This window comes from Sminthopsis crassicaudata, chromosome 1 (assembly GCF_048593235.1).
Source record: "Sminthopsis crassicaudata isolate SCR6 chromosome 1, ASM4859323v1, whole genome shotgun sequence".
Taxonomy (NCBI): Eukaryota; Metazoa; Chordata; class Mammalia; order Dasyuromorphia; family Dasyuridae; genus Sminthopsis; species Sminthopsis crassicaudata.
This window is the reverse complement of record NC_133617.1, coordinates 594,656,861-594,679,306: the sequence shown is the minus strand read 5'-3', so window position 1 is coordinate 594,679,306 and position 22,446 is coordinate 594,656,861. Positions and strand designations below refer to the sequence as shown.

Genomic DNA, 22,446 nt, shown 5'->3' with positions numbered 1-22,446 from the left:
TAAAATTTGTAGTTTTATTTTATTATTTATATGTATACAAAAGATACAACCATATCATTGGAGGGTATAATTTTTGTGAGGTGATTGATAACCCTACCAGTGATACTTTTGGTTAGTCAGCAATTTTCATATCTGGGAAGGAGCTTATAGATCTTCTCTAATCTTAACTCCCTCATTTGACCATGAGGAAATTTGAGGTCCAGAAAATGAAATGTCTTGCTTGAAATCACATAGGTGTTGCATTATCTGAGATAAACTGAGAATTAATTCCAGGATCCATATTTCTCTCAATATGCCACTCTACCTACTGCAATGGGAAGGGAAACTAAGCTCAAGTAGGTAAGAAAGATGCAAACAAATAAATGAAACAGAAAAGTTCATGACAAGAAAAATGAACATTAAATAAATGGGAGAAGACTGGAATAATAGAAAAGTTATTTTATTGGAATAGATGAGCTGTCTTTTAAATATAAGTAAACAAAAGAAAAGGCCCCTAATAATAGAATTACAACAATAAATAAGAGATGTTTTAGAACGTGAACAGGTAGAAGTGAAGATTCATGTGGTGTTTGTGCGTAATTGCGGCTGTTAACTTTTGGAAAGAATTGTATTTGATCTGGAAGGTCAATGACTTGGCACTCCATGCCCAAAGTTACATAAAGACTGAACCCTTAAAAAAAAAAAGTATAGAACGAATTTGCCCTTTAAAAAAAAAAAAAAAAGTTACATCAGGATGAGAGGTTATAAAATCTGCATGGTGTTTGATAGTTATCTTTATGAAAAATAGAGGTTCACCGTCTTCATTTTATCAATAATCCAAGAAAGTAAAGTTACAGCTTCTGTAAAGTTCAGAGTATCCTCTTTTTAGTCAGCCTAAGAAAAATGGATGCCTTCTGCATTGAAGCTATGTAGAAGTCTGGAAAAAAAAGATGAACATGAAAAAGTAAGTAATAACCCAAAAAGGCCTATACTGATTAAAATGTGTGTGGAAGAACAAAGTCTTAAGTTCCTAATAGCTCACTTAGTTTAAGCAATATTTGATTTTAAAATCATAGTACTAAAAAACCCTTGACAATCCATTGTAACAAATTCGAAATAAAAACATACTTGAGGGCAAGAACATTCAGATTCAAATAATCCCTTCTGACATTTTTTTACCTGTGTCCATGGGCAAAATTTCAGAGCCCTAGTCAACCAAGACTTCAAAAGTTACAAGTGAATTGCTGATCTGCATTAAGGAAGGAATTCCCACACCAGTACTTAATTCCCAGATGAAATCACATCAGAACTGAACACAAAAAAGGGAAAATGCTCTCTGTATTCAACTGTAACTGTTAAAAACTTATTAGGTTGCCATTCATTTCTAATCACTGAGTTTAGTCTATTTAGGCTTACATTTTATAGTTGAATTGAAGAGCTCTTAATCCCTAAAAAAATGTTTAAACACATCAAGAGAAATCTATAGTGTCATGAATTTAGAGTTAAAAGTATCAGAGGCTATTATTGCAACCTCTTGGTTTAATGTCTCTGCCCAAGGTCACCTAGACAGAATTCACATTGAAACTCCATTCTAATTGCAAATTGAAAACAATGTATCATGATGCTTCCCAAAACAATAACCCAATGTGATATGGAAGGCCATCCCATATAAGGAAGTTTCTAATGCTGCCTATTGGAATTAAGTGGAGGGAAAGTTCTTAATGTACAGACACAGATAGAAATGAAAAACCAGGAATTTCCCATGGTTTCACAATGGCTTGTAGAGTCATGTCTATCTCTGTAATCCTGTATCAGATTTTTTTGGTTATCATTGCACCACCCTTTTGCCCTTCACAAAACTTTAGGGTAGAATTTTTTTAAAAAGACAAAAGCTGGCTCTGAGATTAGTCAACATGTGCCTGGGGATACACAGAGGCAAAATGTAGTCTTGAGTTATTGAGGGGCTTCCAATGTAAGAGGTGGATGCCAAACAGCTACTTAAAGCCTCCACTGTCATGCTATACCTCTTAAGTAGGAAGAATAGTTAGTTGTATCTGGCAAAGAAGGATGCTATAATAGAGAACCACAATTAGGAAAGTGCTATGTTTAATTTGCATTAACTACTTTCTAGGCACGACCAAGGCATTTCATCCCTATAAGCCTACTTTATCTCCTGCCTAGGGATAATACCTGTAGTACTTAACTCATAGGACTGTTAGGAGAATCCAGTGGGAATGTCTAGTGGTTTGTATACCTTGAAAGTGCTATGTAAAGTAAATAAATGCCAGCTCTTATTAGGGCATGTGCGATGTGGGGGTCTCTAGTTAGTTGTCCATAAGGTTTTTTTTTTTTTTTTTCTTATGTGGAGAATAAAATGCTCTACTAAAAAGATGCAACTATACGTTCTGGTAGAGGATAGTTTCTAGAATTAACACATAATTCCACAGTATCAAATCAACAAACTTAAATGTGTGTACCATTTGACTATTAAAACATCAAACCATTTGTATTTAACAAAGCTAAGTCAAAGAATTAAGACAATTACTGGTTTTCTGAAGGGCAAAATTCTCACAAACACAACCATGGCTGATTTGGGGAAAATATTGCCTTTAGAATTACCCAAATAATTATCTGCCTTAGCCTCACTACCACCATTTTCATGCTCAGTTTCCTGGCCAGTGGTTAGCACCAGGACAGAAAGAAAGCACACAAAAATCTATTCTGTGGGATCAGATTCCTATACCTCAGCTAAGGAAAAGTAAATCAATAGCTGCTACTTAAGCACTCCAACTGATAAGTTTATTAAGCAGACAGGCTCCTAAAGGAATACTGAAAAAGCTACGGATGAAAGTCAGTTAAAATTTCCCCTTAACTCAGAGGTTATCTACTATCTCTGGTTTTTGAATAAAATCTTTTGTGCTGGGGCTAGCCAGCCTCCATCTACTACACCAAATACTATTTCATGCAACTCAAGTCCTATGCAACAGGTTTTCTAAGTAGCCCCTCTGTGTTGCTCTTCTCCAATGGCCTTTAAATACAGCATCTTAAGGTATCAAGAGTACAGAAATGTAAATGTATTTAAGTCATTTTAGAAAAATTAAAATGTAATTACATAATGAAGTCATCAATGTCCATGGAACGGGCCCGTTTGTCACTAAAATCTGTAGCCATTAGGATTTGCTGTATTTTATCTGCAATGCTGAAATCTTCTGGTATTGCCTATCAACACAGGATGCAGAATAAATGAACACAATATCTTGCAATGCGGCTACTTTGACTCTTTTTTGGGGGGGTTCATGCAAATAATAAAAAACTTCTAGTTTATGTGTGATAATATAGAAAAAGATTATAATTAATACAGATAAAATGAATCTTTTGAATATACAGGTTGTATAGAGAACCAATGAGTGCCTCCCAAGTCAAATTTTCTGATTCTGTGTTATAATTGGATAACCTCCTCCCATACCAAAAGTCCCAATCACACCTTTAAGTAAGAACATATTTATTGTCCTTATCTTTAAAATGGAAATAATTTATAAATTCTAGATAAAAACATTGCTCATAAATAGGCAGAAATTACATATAGTTACTACTTCAAACTACCAGAACCAAAATTAAAATGTTTATAATAAAGATAGACACTATAATACTCTGAGGGATTGTTTTCTACTTACAATATTGTGGACTGAACAATGAATTCGGTAATTTTTTTCCAAAAGCTGTTGCACTGCACTCGACCTATGGCGATGCAAAAATGAAACTGATAGATTGCCAAAGTTTGAGTTTCAGAAGATTCAATATATTTATGTTTAGTAAAAGATAGATGTTATGCTTTCATAAAATTTAAATGTTTTATATTTAAATTAATGAAAATAGTCACTAAATGTCGTATTTTAGAGGCTGCAATAACTTTCACACATATTAATAACCATCTTATAGAACTTTTATGATTTACAAAATATTCACTATTAAAGGATTGAGAATTGGAAGGCATCTTGAAGAATATTTAATTCAACACCCTAATTTTGCAAAGGTTCAGTGGAAAAACAGTGACTTGTGCAAGCTAAGTGGTAGAGTTAGAATTTGTACCTAGGTCTTTTAACCCTGTGTTCTTTCTGTTGTCCTACATTGTCATATTCCACATCTATTATTTGATTTGTGGTCCCTCACAAAATCCTAGTGAGGTAGCTAGTGAAATTATTAAGCCCATTTTATAGGTGATGAAATTGAGCCTCAAATTGTGACTGCCACTAGCTGTGTGACATGATCTATGACTAAAGCCTAGGTCTCTTAACTCCAAATACACTGATCTTTGTGCTGCATGGCAGCTGCCTCCATGACAAAGGAATTAAAGGAAATAAAAAGGGAAGAAGGCTTAAAAGTACTCTTGTCTTGTGGTTTTGTGAAACCTGGGTAGACTTGTACAAACTGATAAAGGGTGAATTTAGTAGAACTAGGAGAACGGTGCATATGATAAGAATATTGGGAAAACAAAGAACTTTGAAAGGCTAAAGAATGCTGACTAACGCAATCTCCAGTTATAATTGCAGAGAATCAGTAGAAAATATGCTATCCCATCTCCTAGCATAAAGGTATGGACTTACCATTTAAAACATACACAAACACAATATATATGTATATATGTAATTATACCATTAATAATAATGTGTGTATACAAACATATACACACATATAACATTTATTTAGGGGACATGAACAATGTGGGATAAAAGGATTTTCTTTTTTTTCTGAAGAGATGGAGAGAGAAAAATATGGTCATTAAAAAATTTTTTTAAAGAAAAGTAATAAATGAAATTAACTCCTACTTTGGACAACATGCAATCTGAAATACTTCTTTTAAATTTTTAGTATTTGATAGTCTTTATTTACAACTCTGTTTAAATTTTTAAGAGACAGAGGGAAAATTTAAAACGGTTTACAGTAGGCATAACAGATGATGCTGTCAGTTTAAGGAATTTGCATTTTTAATGTCCATCTGATTAATTATCCAAAGAAACCCAACACTGAATCTGCATAAGTAGTCTATTTTTAAAGAAAAGTAATAAATGAAATTAACTCCTACTTTTATTTTTTTTAAATATAAATACTAATGAAATCAAATCACTCATTAAAAAGATGCAGCTTAAATGAGGGATATTTTTCAATATATATGTTAGCACTTGCTCAGTGAAACGCCCAAGTTGTAGAAAAGCAGTTATATTTCCTAGTTTGATTTTCCACAAAATCTTTTGTAATGACCATTATATTTCAGATTTCTTATGACCTACTCTAAACTTATTATGAGGTATAGTCAAGGATAGACTAGAGGTGATAAGGACATTATTTTTGTTTGTTTGTTTGAAGGAAAGCATCCTGTTTAGGAATTCTAGACAAGAGAGAAAAAAACTAATGTAGTCAATTTCATTTTATGCTGAGCTAAAAATATTTTTCATCTGACTTGCTTGTTGTCATTCCTCTAGATCAAGTATGTTTAATTCTTCTTTTAATTCATCCAAATCCTCTCCAGTAAAAAGGTTTTCAACAGGAACAGCACTAATACCTCCATTTTCCTGTTCATTATTTTCTTCCAACTCACTTTGTTCTCCATTTTCTACCCCACCTTCTGAAGCTTTACAAAATTATTATCATCCTTCTCTACTGAAATATATGTACTGAATCTTGAAAGATCAAAATAAGATCAATCTCATCCACGTCCTTTGGAATATACTGGCTCAAATCTATGTCATTTACTCTAACCAGATTTTCAATCTCATTACCACCTTTCCTTGAATATACCAGATATCATTTGTTTCTTTATCATCATCATCATTAACCAGCTCAGTATAAAATTCAAATATTTCATGACCACCCATCAGTGTTTTTTCTGCTTTAAAATTTGCTTTTTTCTTTTCCATATCTTCTTCAAGATTATCAATGTTTTTTTGTCTTTTCCTTTTTTAAAGTGATCCTAAGGCAGAATATTCTCTTTCTATTAAATCTTCTAATGAAACTGCATTTTCTTTTTATCTTTTTTTTTTAAAATACAAAACCACAAGGAAGAACATGGTGATATATGTAATTATCACCACCTCCAAGACAAATCCTAAAGCAGGCATAATTGTTGTGAAAACAAACTAAAAAAAAGCATCAAGAAAACGCTTGCACACGATTTGAGTTTTTGGTTTTTTTCTTTTCTGCCTTACCATGCTACTTATTTACCATCTTGTAGCTTTTTCTCATCCCAATTACCCATGGTTTTTTTTATTTTTTTTCAAATTCTTTATCTCTTGCATCTACATAAACACTTTGTTTTTCACATTTTCTTTCCAGAGATGAATCATGAGAGAACTTACATTTATCTCCTTTGTCCTTGCTTGAAAAATGCATATACTACTGATTTAGAATCTGTACCTTTCTTTATTTTCTGAGCAGCAAATACTGGTTTGAATAGTTCATTTAGCTCCTGAAGTTTTCTTGTCATCTTTCTTCAATTTTTTATCATCTTCATTTTGTGCAGCTTGCAGTGGATTTTGTTGACCAAATTTAACTTAATGAGTCACAGCCTTGATGAACTTCTTCTGTTGCTTTGCCCCTTTCTTTTTCTTCAAACCAAAAGTTTTGTCCTCAATGATTTTCTCCCTCTTTTTCTGCTCCACTGTCTTGCTGTCCCTAGCCTGAGCCTGTTTTGGGAGGGGCATGGCAGAGAGGGCCCATGCTCAGGACACTGCACTGCTCAAGCCTGAAAGGAGAGGAACAGGGAAAGGGAAAGCCACTGCCTCCACCACTGGCCCACATGGAAGGCCCAACCTGAAATACTTCAAGAAACCTCAGTATCCTCCTCAAACTTAGCAATTCAAGCTAACACATAAGGCTTGCTACAGAAACATGTTGGTGCTATATTAACCATTGTATGATGGGGAGCCATAGCAGAAATGGAGAATTCCAAGAGCAGTAGTAGAGCTAGGCCAAGAACCAAGACTTCCAACTCCCAACTAAGTCCCACTTCATTAATTCCTGGTTCATCATCTATAATTATATAGTGATTTTAAAAGCTTAATAGTGTCTGGACCTGTATACTGTAAAGCAGCTGTTATTGCATAATTAGAAACACTAATTAGAGGACACTTACTTAAATGCTGCAGACAGAGTTTTGTTTTTCCGCACAAATGCTATCCTCACTAGACCATCCCACTCCTGAAACAGATAGATATTGTTTTTACACATCAAAAACTTGTCAGTTTGCGGTATTCTCTCCATGAAAAAAACCCTTATTATGTCCCCCAAGCTAATAATGATTGAAATACAAACATATAATACCAAAAGACCAATCAAATACAAAGGAGCAGTTGTTCGGAAAGAAATAATCTTCAAAATTAATGTGGTCTCAACAAAAAGATATAACAATGCAGTCTGTAAAAATCCCCTGAATTTCCTAGTGAGCACTAGTGGTACATAACACTTAATGTTACTAGGCTTGGTCACTGCTTATAATTTCCTTCTTCTGAATGATAGCCCTATGCTCTTGTGCAGCCTAGTGGTCTGGCTTTGTTTTAACCTTACCTGGAAATTGATGGGTGGTGGTGGGTTCTTAGGTTCTATCCTTACCACACTTGACTCAACTTTTGGTGGAGGTCTGAAGTTATTCTTCCCAATCTGTTCATCACAAAATGAGAATCAGGTTTCATTTTGTTTATTTATTTTTCTTATTTAGTGACTAAAATCACTGTACTGAGAAACTCAATTTTGGATGAAGAGATCATACTAATTTTCTCCATGGATTACATTTCACTTACTTTCATCAGATGATCTACTCGTGCTAGTAATTGGGTATTGATGGAAAGTCTGCAGTATAACTTGTCTCCTGGTTTTGCAACCAAACGGAGAGCAAATTCTCTCTGGAACATAAGTACAGCACACCTGAGAAGAAAATAAACGGAAAGAAGGAAAATACTCACTTTTCATTAAGAACATAACCATAACAATAGTACTCAATAAAATTTTCATTTATTATGTATAAGACATTCTGTGGCTGGCACTAGAGATTCAAAGACAAAAAAGAAAAGCTCAGCATACAAATTAGGAAAGACCTTTTGGTGGAGTTGACACCTATGCTTTAAAGTGAAGGAATCCTTAAAGGCAGAGGTAAGAGAGTCCATTCTAGATACGTGCTAAGGTGCAAAGGTAGAAGATGATGTGCCATTTATGAAGTAAAGGCTAGATGGTGGAATAGCAGGAATCAGAAAAACCTTGCCCTCCTCCACAAACTCCTCCAAAGAAATCTAGAAAATGCACCAAACAAAATCCTGATTGGATAAATACAAGGAAAATAACAGTACATAATCTATCAAGTCTTAGTTAGCATAGGAAGACAGAGAGGTCTGCAGACTCTGCTCATGAGGTCAAGTCAGGAGTGCACTGACCCCATGAATCACTCCAGCAGTCAAGGAAAGGCTATGCACAAAGAGAAAAGGAGGTGCCAGATACAGATATCACCAGACCCACACCAGGATACCTTGATGAGGACAGAGTGTCAACTGGCTGTTCTGTCATCCACTACCCAGTTCTGGGCCACAGATCCAGGGTACACTAAGAAGGAGACCTGTGCCAAGAGTGGTGTTCCCAGGGAGAGAACCATGGGCCTTGTACTTAGAGAGAAGAATCTCAGAAGAAAGTGGCAGCAGAAAGAGGCTCAGACTACAGAATCAAAGTGAGTGGTCTCAGTTTCATCATCTGGCTCAGCCTGCAGAGGAATAAATATGGCAGTTCTCAACTAATAAAGCTTTCCAGTTGGCTGATAGGGCTGAGTGCAGTCACATTGTAATCTTGCTCAGATTAGAACAAACCAAACTCAAACACAGATTTCAACTTGTGGGGGCAACAACTCTCTGACCTGCATCAGAACACACTGGAAGCATTGCAAGTTTACAGGTCCCCACCTGTTCATCAGTTCCTGCGAGAACATCACATAATACTCCAAAAAAGCAGTAAAAAGCACACATTTCCCTCTAGAAGTGCACAAAGTCTGGCCCTAACATCAAGTACATCAAGAAAAATCCCAGCAGTTAAGAGTTACTATGGTTGCAAAGAAGTTCAAGATACAATCCCAGAAAAGAATAATGACTCCAAATAATCTACACACAAAACCTCAGAAATAAACATAGGTTAAACATAAACCCAATCAGAATTCCTGAAGATATGAAGATTGCTGTTGTTATTGTTATTTTTAAAAAGAGTTGGGGCACCTAAGGGGTGCAGTGGATAGAGCACCAGCCCTGAAGTCAGGTGAACCTGGGTTCAAATCTGACCTCAGACACTTAACACTTTCTAGCTGTGTGACCCTGGGCAAGTTACTTAATCCCAACTGGCTCAGCACAAAAAAAATTTTTTTAAAAATGTTTTTAAAGAGTTAAAAATATTTTTATAAATAAAGTGAGAGTACTTGAGGAAAAAATAATGAATAAAAAATTATATAATTGGAAAGGAAATTAGCAATTTGCAACAAATTTTCTGAAAATCAGAATGGACCAAATGGGATAACAAGAAATGTTTAAAGTTAAGAGTCTGAAAAAAAAATTGTTTTAGCAAAAACTGACCTAGAAAATAAATTGAGGAGAAAAAAAATTGATCATTAGACTACATGCAAAACATGACCAAAAAAAATGTAGCATTTCAAAAAATTTTAGAAGAAACCAGAGGGCAAAGGAGAAAAAGAATTCACCAGAAAAACCTCAAAATGAAGAATCCCAGGAGCATCACAGTCAAAATCCAGAGTTTCCAAGCAAAGGAAAAAAAAAAATGAAAGTAGTCAAAAGAAAAAAATTCCAATTTTGAGCAGCCAGAAGCACATATAATTTAGCAGCCACTGCTAAAAAGGAACAGAAAACTTAGAATGAAATATCCTAGAAGTCAAAGGTTATACAGGCTTCCAGCCATGAATAATTTACCAAAAAAAAAAAAAAAAAAAAAAAAAGATCCTTAATATAATAGAAGACTTCTGAGAATTCCTAATGAGAAGACTAAAGCTATGTAGAAAGTCTGAAGTTCAAACACACATTATCTCACTAGATCCTCATAACTTTGCAAAGTAGGTACTTCTGTCTGCATTTTTCAGATGAGGAAACTGAGACATACACGTTAAGTGACTTGCCCAAGATTTCAGCTATTCAGTATCTGAGGCTAGATTTAATGTTAAATCTTTCTAACTCTAACCCTGGCACTTTATCCATTGTACTACCTAGTTGCCTGTCAAAAGAATGGAAAGGTAAGATAAGAAGAAGACAGATTATAAAGAATTTTAAATGACAAAACAAATATAATTGATCCTGGAGGTAATTCTTGATTTCTGTTTAGGACAGAGTTTTTGAGAAGTGTATAGAACATCCCATTCCAGATGTCTAAAAGGCATTTGGTGATTCAGGGCTAGAGGGCAAGAAAGAAACCAAGGCAGGATCTATAAATATGAGAACCAAATTCATAGAACTCAACCCAAGGAAACTAATAAGATTACCAAGCAAATAAGTATAGACCTAGAGTTCTTAACATTTTCTTTATCACTTACTCCTTTGGCATTCTGGTGAAGCTATATTAACATCTTCTCAAAATAATATTTTTAATGCATAAAACAAAAACAAAGAATTACAAAAGAAACCAAATATATTGAAATGATTTTATTTACATATATATATACTTATATATATGTTATGAGTTATATATGAGTTATATATGAGTTATGAGAAGAACCAGGAGGAGGCAGCGTAATGAAAATCTATAGAGGACAGAGTACCTAAGAAGACATGATCAATCTGCCAAATGCTACAGAGAGGGTTAGAAGGATGAGGATTAAGAAAACATCCTTGGATTTAGCAATTAGTCAAGAATTTTAGCTGAATTACGAGAGTAGGAACTAGATTGGGAAGGGCTAGGAACAGAAAGAGAAGAAAAGAAATGGAGGTACTCTGGTTGAAGGCAGGAGCACAGAAGGAGCCGGCAGATGGGAAGAAACTGAAGATAAGGATCTAAGATTCAAGGCAGCTAAGTGGTGCAGTGGATAGAGCACCAGTCCTGAATTCAGGAGGACCCGAGTTCAAATCTGATCTCAGACACTTAACACTTCCTAGCTGTGTGACCCTGGGCAAGTCACTTAACCCCAGTCTCAGGGGGGAAAAAAAAAAGATCTAAGATTACACACACACACACACACACACACACACACACACACGCAACTAATAAAAAAGACCAATAGCCATTCACCTTAAGTGGTCAAAGGATACCAGTAATTCTCAAAAGAGCTGCCAAGTATTAATCACACAAAGATGCCCAGTGAATACCTAGGATGACTAAATAAGTTATGGTACATGAATAGAATAGTGTATTACTATGCTATAAGAAAGTAATATTCTTTCTATACCAACTGAAGTCTGCAACATGAGTTCAAATTCAGCCTTAGACACTGAATAGCTAACCTTGGGAACATCACTTTAATCTCTCTTTGCCTTAGTTTCCTCAACTATAAAATGGAGATCAAAATAGCACCTACCTCACTGTGTGGTTATGAAGATCAAATGAGTATTTGTAAAAACCTCTTTGCACAGTATCTAGTACATAGTAAGCATATATAAATGCTTAGTTTATTCCCTTCCACTCCCCCCATCCTAGAATGTAAACAAACAGGACCACCACCAATACCACAAAGGAAAAGGAATGCTATGACATTTTAATGACCAAACTTGACCCCCAAATATGTAAATGAGTAAGAAGCTCATTTTTGTCTGTGAAGTCGTGAGAGATTACAAGTCTCTACTGCAAATGCCAAGATTTTTTATGCTGGTGAGTTTTGCTAATTTTTTCCCTTTTATATTCTTTGTTATAAGAAATGATGCTCTGTGAGGAGGAAAGGAAAGAGATACCCTGGGAAATATAAGTGATGTAAAAATAAAAGATATCAAAACAATTATTTTTTAAAAAAAGAAAAAAGTTCCATGCAGTCTTTGATTTTGCTAAATGTCTGACAAAGGCCAAATTAGAATAATGAGAAGCATTCAGAAGCGAATTTCAAAGTAAGAAAAACCTCACTCCCTCTAAAATGTGAAAGGAAGTAAAAAAAACCTAGAATAATTCCCACTAAAAGCAAAACTTCAGTCTGTTAGTTTTAGTTGTAGGAATGAGTAAATGCTGACACAAGTGTCTAAATATATGTGATCAACCCTTAACTAAGAAAATACAAACAGCTTCTAAATGTAATTAAGATTTAGTTTTAAAAGGAACAAGTTTCTAAAATATCTAGCATCTGAATCCATCTGGAAAAGTTCTTAATAGCACAGGTTTAGAGCAAAGATACTATCTAGCCTAGCCCTCTCATTTAAAAGCAACCCAGTGCTCAGAAGCTTAACAGAGATTAAGTAGATTGCCCAAAGTTACAGCTAATATTAAAGGAGGGACAGAAACCCAGGTTCTCCTCAGTCCTCACCTGCTGCATTGTCCATGGTGCCTCTCAAATTATTATTGGCCAATGAAGAAGAAAAAAATAAGAAAAAAAGATTCTTGCTCTTAAACTTTATTCTAAGAATAACACTTAAGACTACAGAAAAAACATACACATATCTCAAAATGAGGGGTGCTTTTTTAAATGTAAATTTGTTATGTTGTAATGGGAAAAAACTTTGGTTTTGCATATTGAGTTACTATGAAATTTCTTTAGCTCAGGAACAGTGAGAGTTTAGGAAAAGGAAAGCTTCATGGAACAGGTGGCATCTGAGCTGGACCTTTGTAGATAATCTAATGTGGGTAAAATATAAGCTGTGTATAAGGAGCCAATAGTAAAGAAGGATGGAAAATTGTTTTGCATCATACGAAAAGGCCAATCATGCCAACTATGTGAGATGTTGGGGATACAGACACAAAAAAAGCAAACAACATCCTCTTAAGAAGCTTCCATACTAGATACTTATTTTTATTATCAAGAGACATTGGAGAGACCCAGAAGAATTTTTAACTAATGAAATGTTTTTCTCTAAACTGGGCGTTAAGTTCAGTCACCCTATATTACTGGGAAAAAATGGGGAAAATCAGTTACGAGGTTACTATGACAGTTCAAGTATAAGGAAATGGGGTCCTGAGCTAAGGTGGGAGGAGTGGAATAGGAAGGATAGAAAACAAGGACATTTACATGCTTTCTCTGACTAACTTCAACAGCATTTACCTGACATTTTGGGAAGGAATTCATTGAAAATAAATCAAATAAAAGCAACCAGTCTTTCTGAAATGCTGTAGATATTTTTCTGACATACCTAAAAAATGGTCTATGCAGCAATAGCTTGAAGACAAATGGGGAAGAGATCTGCAAAAGAGAGTAATGATGTGATTCTAGGGAATACTCATACAACAATCTTTAATTATGATTTGCTTGCTACTGTACCATACCTGATAAGGCAAATTGGCCACACATGCATCAAAGAATGGCAAGTCAGTTTTCAACACATCACCAACCATTACTTGAAGTTTGCTTGCCTGAGGCCTGCCAATTGGACAAAAAAAAAATTTCTTTTTATTACACAAACATGATTTTAGAAGACAAAACTATTAACTGTATTATTTATACTCACGTTCCCTGAACTCTTTTGTGAAGTTCAGCTACTAGCCTTGGGTCAAGTTCACAAGCAACTACCTGGAATAAACAGAGAAGTGATAAGAAAACATATTTGGTGAAAACATATTTGGTTAAATATAAATTGGTCATTAACATTCATTCATTATTTCAACAATAAAAATGATGAAACATGCTTTCTAACAATGTTTTAATTCAAATACATTGTACTCTAATCTCTTCCTTTTTCCTCTAAAAAGTACCTTAAAAGTTTCCTTAAAAATTGAGGGTTTACCCAGGCAGCTTTCAGAACCAGAAATCAAACTATAAAAAAATTCTCTAAATCACTAAAAAAAAAAGACAGAGAAATGAAAATTAAAACAACTCAGACCTATCAGATTAACTAACAGGTCAGAAGAGGAAAATTATAAATGATAGAGGCAATGTAGAAAAATAGGGATACTAATGAATGCTTGGTGGAGTTGTGAATACCAATCATTTTGAATAATAACTATTTCCAAAAAGCTATATAACTGTGCATACCCTTTGACTCAGAAATACCATTATGAGGTCTATATAGCAAAGAAACCAAAGAAAAAGAAAAAGGAACTATCTGTAGTAATAAATAACTAGAAACTGAAGGGATGTCTGTCAACTGGGGAATGGTTAAACAAGTTGTGATATGCAATTGAGATGGAATAATACGGTGCACTAAAAAAAGAAGAGGGTGATGGCTTCAGAAAAACCTGGGAAGACTTATATGAATTGATGCAAAATGAAATGAGCAGAATCTGTACCCAATAATAGTAATATTGTAACAGTGATCAACTGTGAAAGACTTAGTTACTCTAAGCAATATTATGACTCACAATTTCAAAGTACTCCTGATAAAAAATGCCATCCACATTCAGAGAGAGAACTGATGAACTCTGACAGAATGGAGTATTTTTTCTTTATTTTCTTGTATTTTTTTTCTTTTGCAATATACTTATAGTGGAAATGTTTTACATGACAAATATGTGTAATTGGTATCATACAGCTTGCCTTTTCAGTGGGTGGGGGAGGAGCTGCAGGGAGAGAGAATTTGGAACTCAAAATTTTAAAAAGGAATTTCTGAAAATGAAATTTTAAAAAGTTACAAGAATGGAGATTTATTTTCTTGTGAAATCCCAACAAAAACATCATAAAAACACTATATTGTTTAATCTGGTTCAAAACAAAGTGAATAAGCATCGGTCTTCATTAACAGTACATAAGTACAACATTTCTCTCCTGCTAATGTTCTTGACAGAGATAATATGAATAGCCAATATTTACATATTACCAAAAGCAAAAACATATAAATATTATACTTGTCGATTTTCAGAACCAAGACCTTGGGATAATCTTTTCAAGATAAAGATATTAAACAGAAAAGTAAAATATTACAATTCAGCTATATACCAGATAAAACTAAAACTATGATTTCAAACTGCACTCTCACTCTCAAGTAGGGATCTATTTACTATTCAGGAAAATTCTTTCCACATGAAACTTATGATTTGATTAAGAAATAAAAGTAGCAAGAGTTTTCCTCAATAAGGATATTTCCCTAACATGTCCATGTTAGGATAAAATATCAAAGTTATAGCCAAGGTTAATCCAATGTTATTGTAATTCATAAAATTAATTTTTTTAGACTTGTTTAAAGCTGAAAAATAGGATTCAGTTTGCTGAAATAGTACTTTTAAATACCAAAATGTTTAAACTTATTTTTTTTTAAGTCTTTATAAATGCCTTTTTTATTCATTGTTGGATCAAAGAGTATGGAGATGTTTTTTAAACAACATTCCAAATTGAAATCCAGAGCAATTGGATTACTTTGCAAATCTACCAACAATGCACAAATATGCATAACTCTGCACTAACATTTTCTTTATCTAACTACTTTCAGCATCTTTGTCATTTTGCAGGGAACAAAGTGAAAATCAAGTTGTTTTAATTTGCACAAAATGTTTAAATTTAAAGGTAAGATGTTAAAATAAATGTTTAAAATTTATATTTTTAAATTTTAAAACACAGACCTTTTTAACTTTTTCTAGTAGTTTCACAGTCATGTTTCCAGTTCCAGGACCAACTTCTAAGACCACATCTGTTGGCCTTAAGGCAGCCTAAAAATAAATACAAAGATCTTAGGACTTTATTTCAAGTAAAGATATAAATATTATCATATGACATCACATTTGCATTAACCTATACAAAACTAAATTATCAAGTGACTTCATAACCCCAGTCAAGTAGAGGGGATTTTAGTTTGATTATCAAAGATCAATAATGAACATACTCTGGTACTGCAACAGAATTTTGATATAAAATCCACTTTCTTCATTAAAGACCTATGTTTGTGATGAGGTGAAATCACTCCTTCCACCAACAGAGATTGCTATGGTCAGAAATGTTTAACAAATGCAGCAATTTGGTAATAAGTTTCTCCAAACTAAGATAGGCTGACACTTGGACAACAAAAACCGTCTGCAATCAGACCCCAAAATGAAGCTTTTCCAGGTTGGTCAGGATGTACCAGGACATAGACTTTTTGAGAAGCCATGGTTTTATATCTTGCAATAGTGAAGTGTTAGAGTAGGACTTTAGTAGAGGATGAAATCAATACTACTCCAAATAAAGAAAAAATAAAAATTACTATTTGATAGACAGCAGGAAAGACCTGAAGAATCTTTGTGAGGTTGTCATATTCATTATTAACAGTTGCCACAAGGATTCTGTTAATATCTATTATTGCCATACCAGTGGTCCTCAAACTTTTTAAATAGGGAGCCAGTTCACTGTCCCTCAGACTGTTGGAGGGCCAGACTATAGTAAAAACAAAAGCTCACAATGTCTCCGCCCCTCAGCCCATTTGCCATAATCCAGTGGGCCCCATAAACGTCCTCAGTGGCCGCATCTGGCCTGCAGGCCATAGTTTGAGAACCCCTGCCATACACTGATCCACATTAAAAGGGAAAGACATGGAACAAGGTGCTTCCAAAAAGTTAAATGATATGGGAAGTATTTAGAAGCATTTCTTCTTGAGGAAAGATAACCAATTCTACTTGTCTGAGTAGTCTCATTCCATACTATCTCTTCCAACAAATTGCTGTCATCTTCATTCTTTCACATATTTTCAAATTAACCCTCTCTATTGGTTCAATTCTTACTGCTTGCAAATGTGCTCATATTTCTTCTATCTTGGAAAAAAAAAAATTTGCTTAATCCTTTCATTCTAGCTAACTATCATCCTATATATCTCTTTTGTTCTTTGTTATCTAAACTCCCTGAAAACAGATCATCTACAATAGGTGTCTTCATTTTCTTCTTAACAAGTTACAATTTGGCTTCAGATCTTGTCATTCCACTCAAACTGCTCTCTCCAAGGTTATAAATTTCTTAGTTGCCAAATCCATCAAACTTTTCTCCATCGTCATTCTCCTTGACCTATCTGCAGTTTGATAGTAATGATGATTCTCTCCTCTGGGATACTCTTTTCTCTTTAGGTTTTTAAGATATCATTTTTTCTGCTTTTCCTCCTAATAATCTGACTACTCCTTCTGTGTCTCTTTTCTGGATCTTTCTCCAGAATGGGTCATGCCCTCTACGTGTAGGTGTCCCACAGGGTTCTGTCCTTTTTTCCCCCTCTTTATATTCATTCATTTGGTGATCTCATCAGCTCCCATCTCTATAATGATCATTCTCAAATCTATCTTTCTTGCCCCAATCTCTCTGCTGATTTCCAATTTTACAATCTAACTACCTATCAGAAATCTCAAACTGGATTCCAGTTGTTAAAATCCAATTGTGAAAAATGTACAAAAACAAAATTCATTTTCACTTCCTCTAAATCCTATCACATCTCCTTCCACAGGATACTACCATTCTCTCAATCCTTTACGCTTACAACCTAGAAGTCATCCTGGATTCTTCACTATTTTTCACCCCACTGTCCAAGCTCTTACCAAGTTCTGTACATTTCACCTTTGCAACATCTCTGGACACTGCCACTACTCTATGGCAGATCCGTCCTCATTGCTTCATAATTACATTACTTTACTGCTGGTGGATCTACCTGCCTCAGTTATCTTCCTATTCCAATCCATCTTCCATTCAACCATTAAAAATGATTTTCCTAAAATCCAGATCTCATAATGTCAGCTCCCTACTCAGTAAACTACAAGGGCTTCCTATTGTCTCCAGGAACAAATACAAAATGCTCTATTTGGCATTCAAAGCTCTTCATAACAACCTAGTGACCTCCTATCTTTCTAGTCTCCTTACATTTTACTCCTTATCATATACTTTTCAATCCAATGATCTCCAGACTTCCTGGTTGTTCTACAAATAAGACCTTGCTTCTCTAAGCTACAAGCATTTTCTCTGGCTGTCTCCCATGTCTGCAATGTTCTCCCTTCTTCCTTCTAATTACTGACCTTCCTGGCTTCAAGTCCCAACTAAAATCCCACCTTCTCCAGGAAGTCACCTACAACTCTTAATTCTAATGTCCTTCCTTTATTAATTATTTCCTATTTTTCCTGTATATAGCTTACTTCATATATATTTGTTTGCCTATTTTCTTCCCCCATTAGATAGTAAGCACCTTCTGAGCAGGAAAATTTTTTTTTTGCCCTTTTTTGTATCCCTAGTGTAAGTATAGTACGTGGCTTAGCAAATGTTTTTAAGTATTTTTGTGGGGTGGGAGGTGGGGAGGGAGATAAATGTTTATTGGTTGATTAAGGGCATATAAGTATATAATTAGGTAGAGTAAAGAAAGCAAAGCCCAAAACCCCACAACATAATGATTACAATCAAGTAAATGAAGATAACATTAAAAAGCCAAAAAACACAGGAGCTCCTATGTTGGACCATATGTTGGTACACACCCTTTTTTTAAGAAGAACCAACATAAACAAGTGACAGAAAGCAGATATGCTTTGTGCTATTGTGGTGGGTGAACTGTGAATTTTTTGGGCTTATCTGCTATATCATCTATAGAAATGACTGTTAAATCTATAAATTTAATCATTAACCTCCTGAAATCTGGTCCCACATTGCCAAGTGTTCACTGAACATTTTCACCTAGCCATCCCACAAAGCATTTAAACTCAGTATTTTCAGAAGAGAATTCATTATATATGGCCCTCTATAAATTCCTTTTTTTGATAAGGGCAATACTACTATACCAGTCAATCAGATTACAAACTAAGAATCAATGATCCTTGGCTTATTCCTCTTTATTTTCACCTTTTCCCCTAAACTAACCCATTGCCAAATCTTGACCATTACTTACATAACATCTTTACATAATACTCTACGTTCTATTCACACAGCCACTACTGAATTTGAGACTTTATCAATCCTCATCTGACTCACTGCAATAGTTTCCTAAGTGATCTCCTTTCTTTTCTTTCACCCCTCTACAATCTACCTTCCACATAGCTGCTAAAAGAATCTTCCTAAGTCAGTGTCCTCAAAAATCCTCAGTGGCTCCCAATTCTCTCTAAGATAAACCACAACTTTTACACAGGTACTTAAAGTCCTCTATGATCTGGTTCAATCTACCTTTCAAGAGTCCCACAAATTACTCAATTTCCTTCATGAACTCTACATTCTAGCAAAATAGTTCTATTAAATGTTACCCAAATTCTACATCTCATCTTCTGTTTCTGTGTAGTTACACAAATATCCTACACTTGTGTGTACTTTCTCTGTTCTGCTATATATCAAAATCACCATCTTCCTTCAAAAGTCAGTTTAGATGCCAAAAGAACTTTTCCTAATTCTCTCCAGTTAGTGCTGTGCCCTTCAAAAAAAGAAAAATAAAAAAATAAAAAATCTGACATTGACTTGTCAGTATGTATATATATTCTGTTCCCATTAGAATGTCACTTTCTTGATAGCAAGAATTATTCTGTTGCATAATTTGTCATTATTATCTCCAGTGCCTTGCACACAGGAGGTTCTCTAACACATTTGTTGAATCAAAGACAACATAGGAAATGTAATGCACTGTAACAACTTTTTAAAAAAAAAAACATTCTAAAGAAAAAAGCTTTGACTTTTTTTTCAGTCTTCAACAAAGCTCAATTTATACAAACCTTATCAATGATGCTATTAACAATGAGAGGATTTTTCAAAATATGCTGTCCAAGTCCAGTATTAAACATGACACCTATAGAAAACCACAAACCAAATTTGTTATACAACAAATCATGCTACTACATCATACATAAAAAGAAGGATTGAGGAATGGTTGAATAAAAGTGTGGTCTTGGTAAGCATAAAATCTACGCCACTCCAAATGTCCGAAAATAAGTATTATGACCTGAAAAACAGACTGGAAGACCTTGAAGAGGTTTTCTAAGGTTGATAAACTTTGTATACACAATCTTATTAGTGGTTGCTATTAGTCGGATAATTGTTTTATTTCTTGTTTTTCTTGTTTTCTTGTTTTTGCTTAACTTTTTTTTTTAATCTTTTTTATTCTTTGTTAAATGGGACATCTCCCTGGGCAGAGAAGGGGGAAAAGTGAGTATGAATAAAAGTGATGTAAAAATAAAACACTTTTTAATATATATATATATTTTTTAATTATCAGTATTTTTCCCTCCCTCTCCAAGAAAGTTACCTCCCATGTCACTATTTTTTTTTTTTTTGAAAAGTACGTGAAGGTGCTGGATTAAATGACAAACTTTCTCTTTCAGCTCTAACAAAGTATTAGACTGTGATTAGAAGAATTATGAAATCACAAGATGTGGAACCGGAAGGAACCTTACTTTAATTTAACCTTATTTTACAGAAACTGAAGTCCAACAAGAAAGATAAAATGGCACATAAGAAGCAGCGAGCAAAGCCCAGACTCTCTATATCCAATTCTTGTGTCCTGTCTAAGTCACGTTACCGTTACTCTTCAGATCTGATATCTACGATCTTGTCCCGGAAGGGCATTTAGAGTTTAAGTAATCCAACCCCCTCTGTTTACACTTGAGGAACCGAAATCCAGAGATTAAATAATTCAGAGATAACAAGTGGCAGAGTGGGATCCAAACCCCCGCCTCAAATTCCAAAGCCCTTGATTTTTTGTGTTCTATCATAAACAAGGTAAACTCTGATACCCTTCTCTAAACAGGAGAGGATGAGCTCTGAACCCATGTCCCCCACCTCCAAATCCAGCTAGGTGGCGCAGTGAATCCAGCGCTGGGCCGGAAGTCAGATAGATCGGAGTTCAAACCCAGACTCAGACTCTTTCTAGCTGTGAGACCCTTGGCAACTCACTTCACCTCAGCCTGCCTCGTTTTCCTCATTAATAAAATGGAGGTAACAGCACCTCCCTCCTTTCCCGGACAGCGTGTAAGAGAGAGGCTCAAATGGGGCAGATTACATCCCGTCGCTTAGTCCCCCTTCTTCGGGGGGATTCTCCGGACACCCACCATCCAGACATCCCGTAAAGCCCAACCCCTCCGTAAGGGTGTAAAGGTTTTAAAAGCACGCGCAGGGAGATTAGGGGCAGTACCAGGCACACAGCGAGCGCTTAAGAAGCCTTTGCAGACTGCTGGTTGAAATTGACCCAGTACTCCCTTGGGATGCACAAAATTGAGGAGGCTGGATGAGCCGGATATTCCGACCAATCCCCACGGAGCGCCGGGCAGCACCCTCTGCTGGGCCCCACACTCCACGCTGGGACATGCCGCTCCCTCGAGGAGCACCGAGCCCCAGCCGGCGTCCGCACACTCCCCTCGCCGTTTTGCCAGGGCCCCCTGGGGTACCCGCGTTTAGTACAAACTCCACTCAAAACAGCTTCGCGCCAGAGTACCGGGCCTGGGCAGGGACTAGAGGAGGGTCGGGCCCCGGTACCTCCATCTGTCCCTTCTTTCTCGGGTCTCTTCTACTCTTCCCTACTCTTACCGCCAGTACTCTTCTGCTCCCGCCGCTCCTGGCGTCGGCCACGGGTCACCGACTTCCCCTTCGGCATTTTGACTAAGAATCAGAGCTCAGCGCCAGGAGACCCAGCAGTCACTCCCAGCCACGTGAGGGAGGGGGCCAAGGAGGAGCTCGAGGCTCCTCCCCCTTCCCACACTCACCCTTTTCTCCTCCCACATCCCGCCCCTCCAATGTATGCCGGGAAATGTAGTTTTTACTCCCGAGATGGACCAGAGCGAATCGGAATCTCGCGATATGTTATTGCGACCATTCGGATTGGGCGATCCTGGGAGTACGATCTGATCGATGAGACTGCGGCTGCGCTGCGGTCTAGGAGGGCTATGTCGAGCTTCCAAAAGTGTCTGGAAGCACCTGTTAGTCCCAGAGGGAAAGCGCAGGAGCGCCCTTAACGCTTTTGTTTCCCTTTTTTCCCCCGCTCTAGAGATGGAGGACGAGGTTGAATTTACAGGCCCGAAGAGAAACCTAGTACTAGATCTCAAGATGTCAAAAAGAAACCTTTTGAGGGGCTGGATCTGGTGGCAAAGGTTGTCCTCGTTGGTTTGATGGGAATTATTCTTGCCCATGTTACGTATAAGAATAAAGTGCGGCGCATAGAATTGTGACAGAGAACTTGTACTTAAGGAGGTGCACGTCAGTTGAGGAATACTGAACAATCTATGGACGTGTCAGAAAATCATCGCACAATAAAAAATTATGAAAGTGACAGTTTCGTAAAAGCCTTGTTATAAATTGATGCAGAGTGGAACGGTTAGAACCAGAACAATTTATATAACCACAATAGTCTAAGAAAAAATACGGTTGAAAGACTTGACAACCAATCAATGGAGTAGCCATCTATGATTCCAGAGTACTGATTTTTACAAAGTTCCTTGCTATCCATCAAAGAGAAATAGGAATTTTTTTTTTCTTAAAAAAAT

At 35.8% G+C, this 22,446-nt stretch overlaps 1 protein-coding gene and 1 pseudogene across 3 annotated transcripts; both read right to left on the bottom strand.

The window, feature by feature from the left end:
- DIMT1 (DIM1 rRNA methyltransferase and ribosome maturation factor) lies at positions 1–21,685 on the bottom strand. Of its 3 annotated transcripts, XM_074282423.1 has the most exons (12): positions 21,494–21,685; positions 19,687–19,760; positions 15,625–15,711; positions 13,581–13,642; positions 13,399–13,492; positions 13,266–13,315; positions 7,773–7,896; positions 7,540–7,632; positions 7,109–7,173; positions 3,654–3,717; positions 3,092–3,198; positions 1–916 (listed from the first exon to the last, which is right to left on the bottom strand). In XM_074282423.1, exons 1-12 carry the CDS (start codon positions 21,558–21,560, stop codon positions 874–876), a joined length of 930 nt encoding a protein of 309 aa, XP_074138524.1. In that variant the 5' UTR covers positions 21,561–21,685; the 3' UTR covers positions 1–873. The 3 variants fall into 3 exon arrangements, with proteins under 3 accessions (XP_074138524.1, XP_074138526.1, XP_074138525.1); XM_074282425.1 differs by lacking the exon at positions 13,266–13,315 and having other exon boundaries at positions 21,494–21,683; XM_074282424.1 differs by lacking the exon at positions 19,687–19,760 and having other exon boundaries at positions 21,494–21,600.
- On the bottom strand, positions 5,332–6,810 carry LOC141551122 (zinc finger CCCH domain-containing protein 15 pseudogene; annotated as a pseudogene).
- Positions 21,686–22,446: the final 761 nt, after the last annotated feature.

Coding starts and splice junctions, on each gene's coding strand:
- DIMT1 (XM_074282423.1), bottom strand. CDS start 21,560: ATGCCGAAGGGGAAGTCGGTGACCCGTGGCCGACGCCAGGAGCGGCGG. Junction 13,643..15,624: donor TACTAGAAAAAGTTAAAAAG/GTCTGTGTTTTA, acceptor TGTTTATTCCAG/GTAGTTGCTTGTGAACTTGA. Junction 917..3,091: donor GACATTGATGACTTCATTAT/GTAATTACATTT, acceptor TTTTTTTTCCAG/ACTTCTACATAGCTTCAATG.